Source organism: Heteronotia binoei, chromosome 13, assembly GCF_032191835.1.
Source record: "Heteronotia binoei isolate CCM8104 ecotype False Entrance Well chromosome 13, APGP_CSIRO_Hbin_v1, whole genome shotgun sequence".
NCBI classification, from domain to species: domain Eukaryota; kingdom Metazoa; phylum Chordata; class Lepidosauria; order Squamata; family Gekkonidae; genus Heteronotia; species Heteronotia binoei.
In genome coordinates this window covers 27,055,538-27,069,335 of record NC_083235.1, presented here as the reverse complement: position 1 = coordinate 27,069,335, position 13,798 = coordinate 27,055,538, and the positions used below count along the sequence as shown (strand labels likewise).

The 13,798-nt window shown below is 43.4% G+C and overlaps 1 protein-coding gene across 4 annotated transcripts in view; it reads left to right on the top strand.

Annotated features, from left to right (window-relative positions):
• COL2A1 (collagen type II alpha 1 chain) overlaps nt 1-13,798 on the top strand; it is a 118,144-nt gene that overhangs the window by 21,129 nt on the left and 83,217 nt on the right. For all 4 annotated transcript variants that reach the window (XM_060252191.1, XM_060252193.1, XM_060252190.1 and 1 more), the window contains 5 exons: nt 5,756-5,809; nt 7,685-7,738; nt 10,026-10,079; nt 10,182-10,235; nt 13,446-13,490. In XM_060252191.1, coding sequence (XP_060108174.1) covers nt 5,756-5,809; nt 7,685-7,738; nt 10,026-10,079; nt 10,182-10,235; nt 13,446-13,490 — 261 coding nt within the window. The remainder of the gene's footprint in view (nt 1-5,755; nt 5,810-7,684; nt 7,739-10,025; nt 10,080-10,181; nt 10,236-13,445; nt 13,491-13,798) is intronic.

Here is a 13,798-nt window from a genome sequence, read left to right as displayed (position 1 = left end):
GAAAATAACAGCAGGATCAATTTTGAGTGGCAAAATGATGGGGGAGGATTTAAACCAACTGCCCTGTGACTCCAAAATGCCCACTCACTCACAGCTACAATTTTTATTTGAAAAACAGTGAGGAGACCAGAAAACAGATCATCCAACATCTTGTTTGGTTTTATCCTAAGGGTCACCAAGGAGAGGACAGAAGTGTTATAAAAGGATTATCTGGAAAATGTTAGATCTGTGACTAATGAATGGAAATTGATCGATTGGCAATAGATTCAGGAGCTCACTGCTGCATTCACAGTAATGTGGGAGTTGTGGATGTTTAAAGAGAAAAATCTGCTGGAAAATATTCCTTCCCCTACCTACAGACTCTCCTCAGAAACCTGAGGGCTCTCCCCCAACTGAGCTTATTTCTGGCCTTTGAGGCAACTGAGGAAAAGTGAGAATGAATCTGGTCCAGATGGATGGATTTGGTGGAATTTCATGAAAACTCAGCAGGGGGAAGGTTTCATCAGCCCATCACATGAATAGACACACACACACATCTGTGTGGTGATACAGGTGTTAATGCTCTTCATTAGCATTATGGGGTTCTCCAGGGAGTAATCAGCTGGAGTGTAGATGGATTGGTGCATTAACTTACCAGAAATCTTCCTGGTGGTCTGCCACCTTGGAGTGCCACGCATGGCCAGCAGCAATGCCGTCATCATTGGGGCCACTTGCTTCAGCTTGCTCCAGGGCAGTTTTAACATCCCGGTCCGAATTCTGCTCCTGAACTGAAGCTTTGCTGCTGATATTGCTCTGTTGCAGAGGTTTAGCTTGTGGGCTACTAAAGTGGCAAGTGAAAGGGCTGTCACATTCCTTGGTGGACTGGCCTTTAGTAGGTGACTCTTGGATATCATTTTTGTATTGTTTTTGCCTTCCTCATAGTAAGAATTCCTAAGTAAATCCAGGAAGCGAATGTTCATGAGAGAGGTACTGGAGCAGGTGTGGATGTATTGCATAGCTCGACTGCAGATGACGGGTCATGTGGTATGTTAAAGTAGTGTCTGGGATGGCCTTGTAAGCTCTTGGAGGATTGGCTGCATCAGGGTTGTGTGGCCAAATATGCAAAGGAGCTCCTGCTAGAATCCAAACCCTGGGTTTATGTATCCATCACAGAAGTGCTTTGTGAAGCACCCCGAGTGAATTTCCTGTAAAGACTGGCCTGTGCTCAGCTTTATGCTAAGTTGGAAGCTTCTTTTCATGGATCCATCTGATGAAGATGTTGAAGGGGCTGTGGCTTAGTAGTACAGCATCTGCTAAGCATGTACAAGGTCCCCGGTTCAATCTTGGGCATCTCCAGTTTAAAGAATCGGGTAATAGATGATTTGAAAAACCGCAGCCTGAGATGCTGGAGAGCTGCTGCCAGTCTGAGTAGACAGCTCTGACCTTAATGGACTAATAGTCTGATTCAGTAGAAGGCAGCTTCATGTATTGTTCTGCTTCAGATGCAGGAGAAGTGCTTGAGTTTGGCAGATGAGCAAATGTTGTTCTAAGTCAGTTATGAATAGATTGGCATGTTGAGTTGGCTTCAGAAATGTTAGTGCAGTGGCTGCTGCAACTTGTAGCATATTAATATAGCTTCTGGACCAATGGAATGTAAAGAAAGCTTCAATGATCTGATCTGAACTGTATCCAAAGAAACACCTTGTGCAGAATCTTGCACATGTGGAAAAGACAGGAAGGATACACCTGCTTTTACTTAGGAGTAATTTTAACACTTCTGTTTGTGCAAGGACTGTTGGAGACTGTGGAATCCAACCTGTTGTGCGGTGTCATGTGAGTAGCCATAGCAGTGTTGTTGCATCATCACAGATAGCATTTTTAATGGTTTATAATCCATCTTTGGAATGTTGGTGTTTAGCAGATTTGCTTTCAAGGTTTCTGGCATGGAGTTTTCTGGAAGATTATTAATATCCTGAGGAAACCTCAGCCAGTTTGGGGTAGTGGTTAAGTGCACAGATTCCTTTATCTGAGAGAACCAAGTTTGATTCCCCACTCCTCTGCTTGCAGCTGCTGGAGTGACCTTGGGTCAGTCATAACTCTCTCAGAGCTGTTCTGCTCAAGAGCAGTTCTCAGAGAGCTCTCTCAGCCCCACCTACTTCACAGGGTGTCTGTTTTGGGGAGGAAAAGGGGATTGTAAACCTCTCTGAGACTCCCAAGTGAAGTATAAATCCAATCTCTTCTACTTTTATTTAGCATATGAAATACTTTCAGAATAGCTAGGTCTTAGTGGGGTATAAATCCAATCTCTTCTACTTTTATTTAGCATATGAAATACTTTCAGAATAGCTAGATCTTTGAGGAAGTCAACATGATGCTGAACATAGGATTGCCACTAAAAATGGCAGCCCCATGTTGTATTTTTTGCATTCAGTCTCACAGAACTGAAGTAGACTTTCCTATAGTGTTTGCTATGCTGTGATTTTCCACTGTTCCACATCACTGAAACTGCTGATGTGAGTTTGAGGGGGAAAATACACTAGGAAGTCTGTTTAAATATTACAGAATAGAACTTGACACAAGGCTGCCATTTTCAGCAGCAGCCCCGTGTCGACTATCTTGTTCACTTCAACCCTTACTTTATGAAGTGCTTCCAATTCAGCAAGGGAACCAAAGTGTGGTTTTAGATGGAAATTTGACCCTTGTGATGGTTGCTAATACAGAACAGAAAGCTTTTTAATGATATTTTTACATCAAATTTATATCCCGCCCTCTCCTGATGGGCTCAGGGTGGCTAACAACAATTAAAAGCAACATAGAATATTAAAGAGAATATGCAATAAAATCATTTCCCGATCACTAATGGATATACACTTGAATTTATGCATATAATTTATCATTTTGAACGCAGGGACATTTATTGTGTGATAGCTTGGTTTTTTAAAGGATTTTTATTGTGTCACTTAAGTGGCCTGAGTGGAGTTGGAAAATAAGCATATTAATATAAATTACAAATACTTCACTATAATCACTATAAAAAGTGTTGTTTAAAGTTGTAAACATTACATTTAAATCTAGTCTTAGATCACACTTAGCAATAACTTGAATGAAAGTATGCAAAGTTTGCACTGGAATGAGTCTGTAACACAGATTTAGCATATCTAGATTTGTAGGAACAAATTTCCTCTAGATCTGTGCCGTTGCCTTGCCACGTCCCTATCTCTTACGTTCCAGATTGAAATCTATCCAAGATAGGTTAAAGGGGTAGAATAGGTTCTTGTCATAGGACAAATTTCTGCAAGTCAGCAGAGTTATGGCTTCAGGTTCTTATTGGCTCCCTGGTCTGGAAATTGATACATGCAGAAAACTCATGATCAAATCTCACAGCATGCTCAGAGAGCACTGAGAAGAAGAAGAATTGCAGATTTATACCCCGCCCTCCTCTCGGAATCAGAAACTCAGAGCAATTTACAATCTCCCATATCTTCTCCCCCCACAACAGACACCCTGTGAGGTGGGTGGGGCTGAGCGGGTTCTCACAGAGAGGTTCATAATGCAAAACATTGGGGAGAAATGTCTCAGTGGGTTCTTGAATCTCATTCAGTATAAACACAAGTTTTAACCCTTCTAAAAAAAACCAAGTTAGTGACCTGTAAACTGAAAGAAAAATGTACATCAGTAAATAAAATGATTTCAATTCAGTTGTTCCTTTAAAAGCATGCACATATCAGGAAAGAGCAAATCCTCCCCCCTCCCTGGCCCCAGTTGTAGGGGGGGGGGGCGGGAAAGCATACAGGGAATATTGCAGTTTACTTAATTTCATAATACCAATAAGCAGCCATACTGCCAGATGCTTCTGTTAAAGAACCATATCTTGTAATATTTGTTGTCAATTCTGCAGATCCTTTTAACCAGTCAAGGGCTGGGGGGGTGGGAGGAGAACCAGGCTTGAATTCTGCAGGAACTCACAGGAGCACAGCTCCTGAACCTTTCTGAGGATTCCCCCTCCTCCTTCCCACCTTGCCCATTGAATAGTAGGTGCAGCTACATAACAATCCCTGGATGAACTCCACCACCTATTTTTCTAGAAAACGACCCCTGGGGAGGACCATATAAAAAGAGCCCGCTGGAGGCCTGTGCCCAGCTGACTCAGTTATCTTCCAGCTGTCCATAGAGTTTCACTGTGCTGTGTGCCAGGGCTGCCTAGTTAGTCCACACAATTCTTCAGTAATTTGTTGAGCTACTTGTCCAAGATCAAGTCAGAACAATGCCCTATGCCTATATTCTCAATCATTAATGAATATTAGAGTCCCTGTTTCATCCTTAGGTATGCATCCATGAATGGCATCCTATGGCTCAGGGCTACGTCATCTGCTTGGCATGCAGAAAGTGCCATGTTCAATCCCCTGCATCCCTAGTTGAAAGGACCAAGCAGTAGGTGATGTGAAAGACTCTCTGCCTGAGACCCTGAGGAGGTTCTGGCAGTCTGGGTTGACAGTTCTGACCTTGATGGACCAGTGGTGTGATTCAGTGTAAGGCAACTTCATGTAGTACTATTAATAGAAAGCCTAGATCAAGAGGCTATGTAGTACCTCTCTGAGGATTTCATCCAGTTTCCTTCATTTTCCTGCTGACAGGGCTTCCTCATACTCACTGCCTTCAGGAGCTGTCCATGTGCTGTTTGCTGGTGTATTAGCAGCTTATGTATTGTGGCTCCCATCCTCACCTCCTGCTTTCAATGCCAACACAATGACATAACAAAATCAATAAATGTTGGGCTGACTTTCTTCTGGTGTGGAAGAACAGGCTTCAAGAAAGCTAGTACATGAATGTGTCGATGGGGGGAAATGGTGGCTTAGAAAAGCCAGCTTGCCTAGGGGAACTCGTTTCTGAAGAAGAATATGAACCCAGAGCCAACAGGCTTTTTAAAAAAATTAAGCTACTAGATAGGGATCCCCCACATGGTGCCTATGGTTGCTGTGGTTACACCTTTTCTGGCACCTGCCAAATGTTTTTAGAATGTGGGTGGGGCCAGATGGGTTTTTCCCAGGAAGGCTTCTGATTGGCTGTACAAATTTTTAACAAGTGTCGCTTTGGCAGTAGATGCCATTACAGCACAAGCGTCTTCACTGTGTGACTGAAGGGAAGCTGTGGCAGCCTTTTTATGGCTTGTTCTGCCTCCTGGTAGCCATTTTGTGGCCATGTCCACCACACTGTGTCAGAATTCCAGAGGTGCCCACCGACTCAAAAAGACTGAGAGCCCCTGTGCAAAATCTTTTTTCATTTTATTGTGACTCACAGTCCACTCAGAAAGAAATAATCATAAGAACATAAGAGAAGCCATGTTGGATCAGGCCAATGGCCCATCCAGTCCAACACTCTGTCACACAGTGGCCAATGTGCCCCCCCAAGTGCCATCAGAAGGTTCACAAGTGGGTCTAGAAGCCCTTCCACTTTGCCCCCCCCCCAAGCACCAAGAATACAGAGCATCATTGCCCGAGACAGTTCCAATAATATCCTGTGGCTAATAGCCACTGATGGACCTCTGCTCCATATTTTTATCCAACTCCTCTTGAAGCTATCTATGCTTGTAGCCGCCACCACCTCCTCTGGCAGTGAATTTCACATGTTAATCACCCTTTGGGTGAAGAAGTACTTTCTTTTATCTGTTTTAACCCGACTGCTCAGCAATTTCATTTCAAAATCAGTGGGTTGTTCCTGGGGTTTACCATCATAAAATATCTTATTTGGCACTCATCAAGTATTTTTTTCTCTCTAGGGTCCAATGGGTCCCCGTGGGCCACCTGGGCCACCTGGAAAACCTGGTGATGATGTGAGTATCCTGTAGCTTGATGTCATTGTACCAGTATGTTTGCCACTAGCAGCTCTTTTTAGTGCTATTTGGGGCTCTTTTAAGCACTGTACACCAGTATGGTACCTGCTCCATATTTCAGGAAATCGCGCAAGACTATTGCCTGGTCTGGGTTGTGATTGATTGCTGGTTCCTACTTAGCAGAAGGAGGCTGCAGTCACACACACTAAATAATGCATTTTCAATCCACTTCCAGTGCACTTTCCAGCTGGATTTTACTGTGTGAACTGGCAAAATCCAGTTGGAAAGTGCATTTGACATTGAAAGTGCATTATTTCGTTTGTGTGTGATTGCAGCCAGAGAGGTTCTAACCACCTCATCTCTTACAACATTGGAGTTCAACTTGAAAGGTACTTTTATTGTTGGAAAACATTTATTTATTTTTAAAACAACCAGCCCAATGAATAGTTCTGGAGAACTTGAAAAGTTGTGCATAATTGCTGACTTTCAAGCGCTTTTCCTCACTCCAGATAAACAAGGGATGGCTAAGTCTCAACAGTGGTGGGGAAAGAACCCTATGCATTCAGTTATAGATTGGTAAATTAAAAAGTTATAATTATAGTAAAGCAGATTTAATATTAAGTTTGGATTTTCCTGACCATGTAGCAGACATTTCCTCTGTCCTTATGGTGAGCATTACCCCCCCCCACACACACACCAGTGAGTTTTTATTTTTTGCTCTAAATCAGCAATTATCATTCTGTTGAGATAACTTTACAATGATATATGTAATAGATTCTCTAAATTCTCAGCTTTCATTTTAAAAAAAGTAAATCTCTTGCCTCTTTAGCTGCAGACATATGCCTTTCCCGTTATATCTCTGCAATGAGAATGGATAGAGACTTTTTTTTTTAATGAAAGCTTGGAATTCAGAGATTCTTTAGTTTGCCGATTAAAAAACAAACAAACCAAAAAAGCTCTGGTGGCCTGAGGCAAAAGAGGATGGCTGCTGCTGAGTGATGGAGGCAGGGAAATCGCAGCATCCTCTCACATGGAAGCTCTGTTGCTCTTATGGCGGAAACTGCTCAAATCCGCCCCCATGTAGAAAACGCTGAACAGACATAACACCCACACCACCCGCAGTACAATTTCCAAGGTTTTTTTGGGTGATGCAATAGCAGTTGAACGAGTATATGTGTGTTTGTGGTGTAGAGATTTCCTTTGGAGTCCTGCAGCAAGCAACAGAAAAGTCAGATTGTCTGGCCTGACTTCTCTAAAGGAGATCTGATCAGGTTGAGTTTGTATTCAGAAGGACCAGTAAAGGGTTCAAATGTATGACACAACTTTTTTTTTAATCAAGAGATTAATCAAGATATTTTCTCCTGAAAATATTGGTAATTTTTTTAAGTTGATGTTAAGCTAGTGAAGAGTTTGTAACATGTTGTATTTATATAGTACGTTTTAACTGGATTGTTTGATGAATAATTGTCATCTGTAATATATAGAATTACGATACAATACATAGGCTGTTTTTTATGGAGAAAGGGCACTGAGCTAAATAGGATCATGGGTTGGACTTGGCTCGTCTGCTTAGGTTTTCTTTTGGCAGTTCTTACATTCTCTTCTAGGGAGCTAGTATGGTGTAGTGGTTAGAATATCAGGCTAGGATCTGGGAGTCCTGGGTTCAAATCCACCTCAATCATGAAGCTCGCTGAATGACCTAGAGTGTGGTTACAGACTCTCAGTTAATCCTACCTCACAGGGTTGTTGTGAGGATAAAACAGAGAAGGAAGAAACATGTGTACCACTCAGAGTCCCTCGGAGGAAAGGAAGTATTAATAAATGTTAGTAAAGAAGAAAAAAAGTAAGTTATTTTTCTTTTGTGTCACTTTTCAGGGTGAAGCAGGAAAACCTGGCAAATCTGGAGAGCGTGGACCACCTGGACCGCAGGTATGGATTTGTTCAGCATGTTGCCAATTTATAGTTGGATTTAGAAACATAATAGAAGCTACATTTTTCAGATTGCTCTCTTAATTGGTGGTGTTCCATCTAAACAGGGCTGGCTTGACCATATCAGTTAATTTGGTGGTCACCTAGGTTACTAAGCCTTAAGGGGCACTAAATATCTATAAATAAATGTTTTATCTTGTTGTTCTCTAACTTGAATGGGGCAGGGGCAAAATCGTAGTTCTGCTTAGCATGCCAAGACCCCTTGTGCTGATCCTGAGATCTAAACACGGCAGAGTTTTAGAGAAATAGACAATCTTTGGTTGAAAGAACTTTGGGGAGAAATGCAAATGTCCCTCGTTGAATCTAACTGCTTCCTAGAAGTCTGCTAATCTTTGCAGCTGCAGCTAAAGCTTGCATTACCGCAAATCCATGACCGGATCTAAGATAGGGTTGCCAGCTCTGGGTTGGGAAATACCTGGAAATTTTGGGGGTAGAGCCTGAGAAAGGTGGGGTTTGGGGAGGGGAGGGACTTTAATGGGATAGGATGCCATAGAATCCACCTTTCACGGTGGCCATTTTCTCCAGTTAACTAATCACTGTTGCCTGGAGAACAGTTGTAATCCCAGGAGATCTCCAGCCACTACCTGGAGCTTAGCAAAATTAAGAGTAGGGCTATTGTAACCATTGTTTAGTTATCAGAAACAGATGGAAGATTATTAAAGATGAGGATTTTAGATAGGGCTTTTTTGTAGCAGGAACTCCTTTGCATATTATGCCACACCCCTCCGATGTAGCTAATCCTCCAAGAGCTTACAGGGCTCTTATTACAGGGCCTACTAAACTGTTGGAGGATTAGCTATATTGGGGTGTGTGGCTTAAAATGCAAAGGAGTTCCTGCTACAAAAAAAGCCCTGATTAGCTTTTTAAAAGTCTGATAGTGACTGGAATTCTGCAATTGGAAAAGTTTGATTCTGTGGCCTCTCTATATTGTGCAAATTAAGCAAATTTGCATAGTGCTTTGCATAAGATATGTGTCCTTACCTAGGCAAACACAAGTAATCGGCTACTACATCCTTGTCAAATGATTGCCAGGAATCTGGCAGCCGCTCTAGTCCCCCGTGCTTTGCAGATTTCAAGAGAAACCCTAAGCGGGTCTACTCAGAATCCTATCAAGGTCTATTAAGTGGGGCTTACTCCCTGGAAAATGTTCTTAGCAGTCACCGCTCAAACTGGCTTGGATCCAGGGAAGCATTTCTAGAGGACATTTGGGGTAGGAGGTAGGCAAGGAAGTTGTGCTGTGCAGGTGGAAATCCACCCATGGAAATGCTGTGTTTGAGCCAATCTGCTACCTACACAGCCTAAATTATTAGAATCTGCTTTTAAAAGGAACCTCTCTCTCTCTCCTCCTCTCTTTTTTTAAAATCACCCATTAAAAGAAAGACTGAAGAATCTCACAATGCTGGATTATGAAACTAATACCAAATTCTGATACTGTATGCAATTTGGGGAGGGGAGTGGGAGGAAGCAATTGCATACAGTACCAGAATTTGGTACTAGATTCATAAGTAAGCATTCTGCAAATACAATGTGTGTGTGTGTACATGCACTAGTGTTGTTGGTGGAAACTGGCATCAAGTCACAGCCGACTTATGGTGACCCTGTAGGGTTTTCAAGGCAAGAGATGTTCAGGGGTGGTTTGTCATTGCCTGCCTCTGCACCATGACCCTGGTATTCCTTGGTGGTCTCCCATCCAAATACTAACCAGGGCCAACCATGCCTAGCTTCCAAAATCTGATGAGATTGGGCTAGCCTAGGCCATCCAGGTCAGGGCATATATGTGTTAGGGCCTGCTTAAGATTCCCCCAGCAACCTGTGTCATGAATCAGTGTGATGATGTCAGTGGATTGCATCATAATTCTACTTGCTGCATCTTGTCATGTTCTGGATGACTCGCCAACCATCAGCTGCAGAAGACAAGGAGGAAATGGCAGCAAGCAGAGTGCTCCTTTATTGCCTTGTGTTTCTGACGCTGTCCATCATCAGAGGCAGGATAGAGGGCTAGATAGAGTAACATGAGAAGATTGGTGTTTGCTTTCAGTGTTATGCTGTTTACACTGGATAGGTTCTTATGCAAGGGAACTGACTGATTTTCCAGTAAATGCTCCTTAGCTCCTGCAGTTTAATTCCTTAGCAGGTCAGCCGCTGCTGTATTTTAAACTATGAAGAATGAGCATGCACTGGAGAAGTGGTTGTGTTTTTTACCTGAATGGATCTCATTCCTTTTTAGGGTGCTCGAGGTTTCCCTGGGACCCCAGGTCTCCCTGGAGTGAAAGGACACAGAGTAAGTATGCAAGAATTATAATGAGGCTTCAAACAACCTGTCCCTACCCATGTGTGCAAGGAAATCAAACATGGCTTTTATGTGTTGCTCTCTTTTCCCTAGGGTTACCCTGGATTGGATGGTTCCAAGGGGGAAGCTGGTGCTGCAGGAGCTAAGGTAAGAGAGAGCTCACTGTTCCAACCTGCTGCGGGCTATCCTTTGAGAAATCCATGCTGTTTATAGGAAACTGTCAGGATCTTTCCCTTGCCCCTTGCAAATGAATCTAGCAGAGTTAGCTTTACTCTTCAGATAGAACCCTGCTAACAGCTGGTTAAACTTGTAACGGTGACTGTATTATTTTTGTTTCTTATTTTATTTATTGTCCATCCTTTTTGCAAAGACTCAAGGCAGATTGCATAGTGTATGTCAGTGCAATCAATAAGATGAGATGTTTAATAAGCAATGCAATACAACAGACGCAGCGCTAGAGGTTCTGGAGTCCCTAGGCTGAGGCGTCATCATGCGCTTGCACACAAGCGCTTAGCTAGAAGCAGGGGAGAGCCGGGCTGAGTGCTTGTGCGTGCTTGCTTACATGTGACTGGCTCCCTTTGAAGCAGGGGAGGGTTGGGTTGGGCTGGGCTGAGCGCTCACACACAAACATCATCATCCGGCGCTGCGTGCATTGCAAGAACGGGGAGGCTGGCACAGGGTGGCAGATGGCAGCAGGTGCGGGCAGGTGAGCGGTAGCAGGTGCATGGGAAGATGGAGGGCAGCGGGCGCAGGGAGAGGGGGTGCCTGATGGCGCACCTAGGCCAAGTGGCGCTCGAGGCGGCCACCTACTTGGCCTACTCCCATGCGCTGGCCCTGAATAGGAATAGGATTATAGAAATCTGAACCAAAGCACGAACTGATACACATGATATATCACAGTAGAAAAGAGCAAGCGTCCAGGAGCACCTTAAAGGCTAAAAATATTTGTGGCAGGGTATTTCGTGAGTCACTTCTCACTTCTTCAAAACTTCTGAAGAAGTGAGCAGTGACTTGTGAAAGCCTGCCACAAATTTTGTTAGTCTTTACTGAACTCTCTCTCTTTTCTGCTGCTACAGGCAGACTAACATGGCTACCCATCTTGATTGTGATATGTTACAGAATGTGGGAAATGGTATTATGCAAGTAGAAAGCAATTCAGTGAGACCAGGAAAATACATACTGCAAATAGAAAATAATAAACACAAGGGTATAGTTCACAGTCCCGTTCCCTTTATAAAAATGCTTTCCTGAAACCTTTTGTTATTATGTCACTGTATTTCCTTTATAGAAGTGCCCTCCTGAAAATTATCTTTGGCATACTTTGCAGAATGACAAAAGTGAATTAATTAATTTACGAAATGCCTAAGTTGCCCTTCTGTCAAAGTATGGAGGATGGTGTACAATATGAAAGCCAAGCAGTAACAAATTGTTTTCAAGTAGACCCCCACCCTCAGCAAAGTGAAGGGGGAAATTAGTTTTAATGTGGTAGGAAAAGAAATACTTTTTTATTCCTTTGTTAAACTGGATACCAACAAGTTAGTTTACGTATATTCTCCAGGAAAACAGTTCCAACAAACTGCACCAAAGAATGCAGAATTTACAAAGCAAAATGTTGGGTTTTTTTTAAAAACATTTTCCTGCAACAACAACTGAAAGCAATTATTAAAAAGCTGTATGTTCTTGTAATATCCAGCTTGGGTACCATGTAGATTGCTGTTTTCCAGTAGTAATTCACTTATGTACATAATATCTATAAGTAACAAACAACATGCTTTTAGACTGTCACTATCCATTTATCTTGCTACCAGCTGGTGTCGCTTGCTGTTTTAATATTGTACACAGGACTTTTTTTAAAGCAGGAATTCCTTTGCATATTAGGCCCGCTGATGTAGCCAATCATCCAACAGCTTACAGGGCTCTTAGTACAGGGTCTACTGTAAGCTCCAGGAGGATTGGCTGCATCAGGGAGTGTGACCTAATATGCAGAGGAGTTCCTGCTACAAAAAAAATGCCCTGATTGTGCATACGATTCTCCTAAGGAGTTTATGGGGGACCTGAAAGTTCTTCCATGTGCCTAGAGTGAAAGGAAAAGGATGCATTGGGGTAATTTAGGGCCTTTACAATGCTTATTTGCTATATGGGATCATGGGCCTGCAAAATTGCCTTCTCCTGTATCTGATCACATGGGCATATGGTCAGACGTGGACACCTGAAGCTGCCTTATATTGAATCAGACCACTGGTCCATCAAAGTCAGTATCACCTACTCTAACTGGTAGCAGCTCTCCAGGGTTTCAGGTAGAGGTCGTTCACATCACCTACTGGTCTGGTTTAAACTGGAGATGCCAGGGATTGAACCTAGGACTTTCTGCATACCAAGCAGACACTCTACCACTGAGACATGGTCCCTCCCATCAGTCCATCATGGTCAATATTGCATTCTCAGACTCACCAGAGTTTCAAGCAGAAGGTTTTTATATCCCCTTCTACCCAATCCTTTTAACTGGAATGTCAGGGATTGAACCTGGGAGTGGGACCTCTCATCTGCAGAGTTTATGCTGTACTGAGCCACAGTACCTTCTCCTCAAGGAAGTACTTCTGTCTCAGAGGTATTGCATTTATCCAGCGGTTAAGCAGGGATATGTTATTGTTGGGAAGAGGCAGTCCTTTCTCTAGTTCATGGCTCAGGTGTTGCATAGGGGTAGTATCAGCCATGGGGGAAGGGATTGTGGCATGGGTGGAGCATTGAGTCACCTGGCTAAACCCCCTTCACTTCCACATACACTAAGCCCCCTTCATTTCGCCCAGCCCTATGGACTCCTTTTGTAACATTTGGAAATACCTGTCCTTCCCAGTCCTCCATTTCTCTCCTACTTTCCCACCAGAACTATGTTGTTGGTTGAGATTTGCAGTCATCCTTGGGCAGTCATCCATAGGCTGTTGGTGAGAGCCAGCTTGGTATAAGTGGCTAAGTGCATGGACTCTTATCTGGGAGAAGCGGATCCGATTTCCCACTCCTCTACTTGCACCTGTGGCTGTGACCTTGGGGTCAGCCACAAGTTCCCTCAAAGCTGTTCTGCTCAAGAGTTGTTCTGGGAGAGCTCCCTCAGCCCCACCTTCCTCACAGGGTGCCTATTGTGGGGAGGGGAAGGAGATTGTAAGCTGCTCTGAGACTCCCTTGGGTAGCAAAGGGAGGGTATAAATCCTTCTAGTAATATGCGCTGGTGGAGCTCCCTCTAGCACTTTCCCAGTCAGAATGGCAAAGGAAGGTTTGGTTGTGCTCCAGGTACATTCCTTCTAGTGGTGCTTGGTGATGCCAACATGATAGTGGTTGACTTATTGCTGCCTTTTGTTCTAGGGTGAAGCTGGGTCTCCGGGTGAGAGTGGTTCTCCTGGTCCCATGGTGAGTACAAACTTGTCGGTTATCATTGACAACAGACTGTTAAAGACATGGGTCATAGTGAATGAATGCTGTCCATATAAATTGGAAGAGGAAAAAACCTGCCACTTATCCCCACCATTTACACCACCAAAACCAACTTTTATAGTCCAGCTTCCTTCTACAAAGCCAAAAGCCACATAAGTAGAGTTGTCCTGCAGTCTCTTGTCCAGCCCAGACTTGGTTTGCTTCGGCAAGGTTGCCATATTGTGCATTTGCAAGACGATGCCTGGTGCATAAGGACTGAAAAGGAAAAACAGAGTAACAGGGGG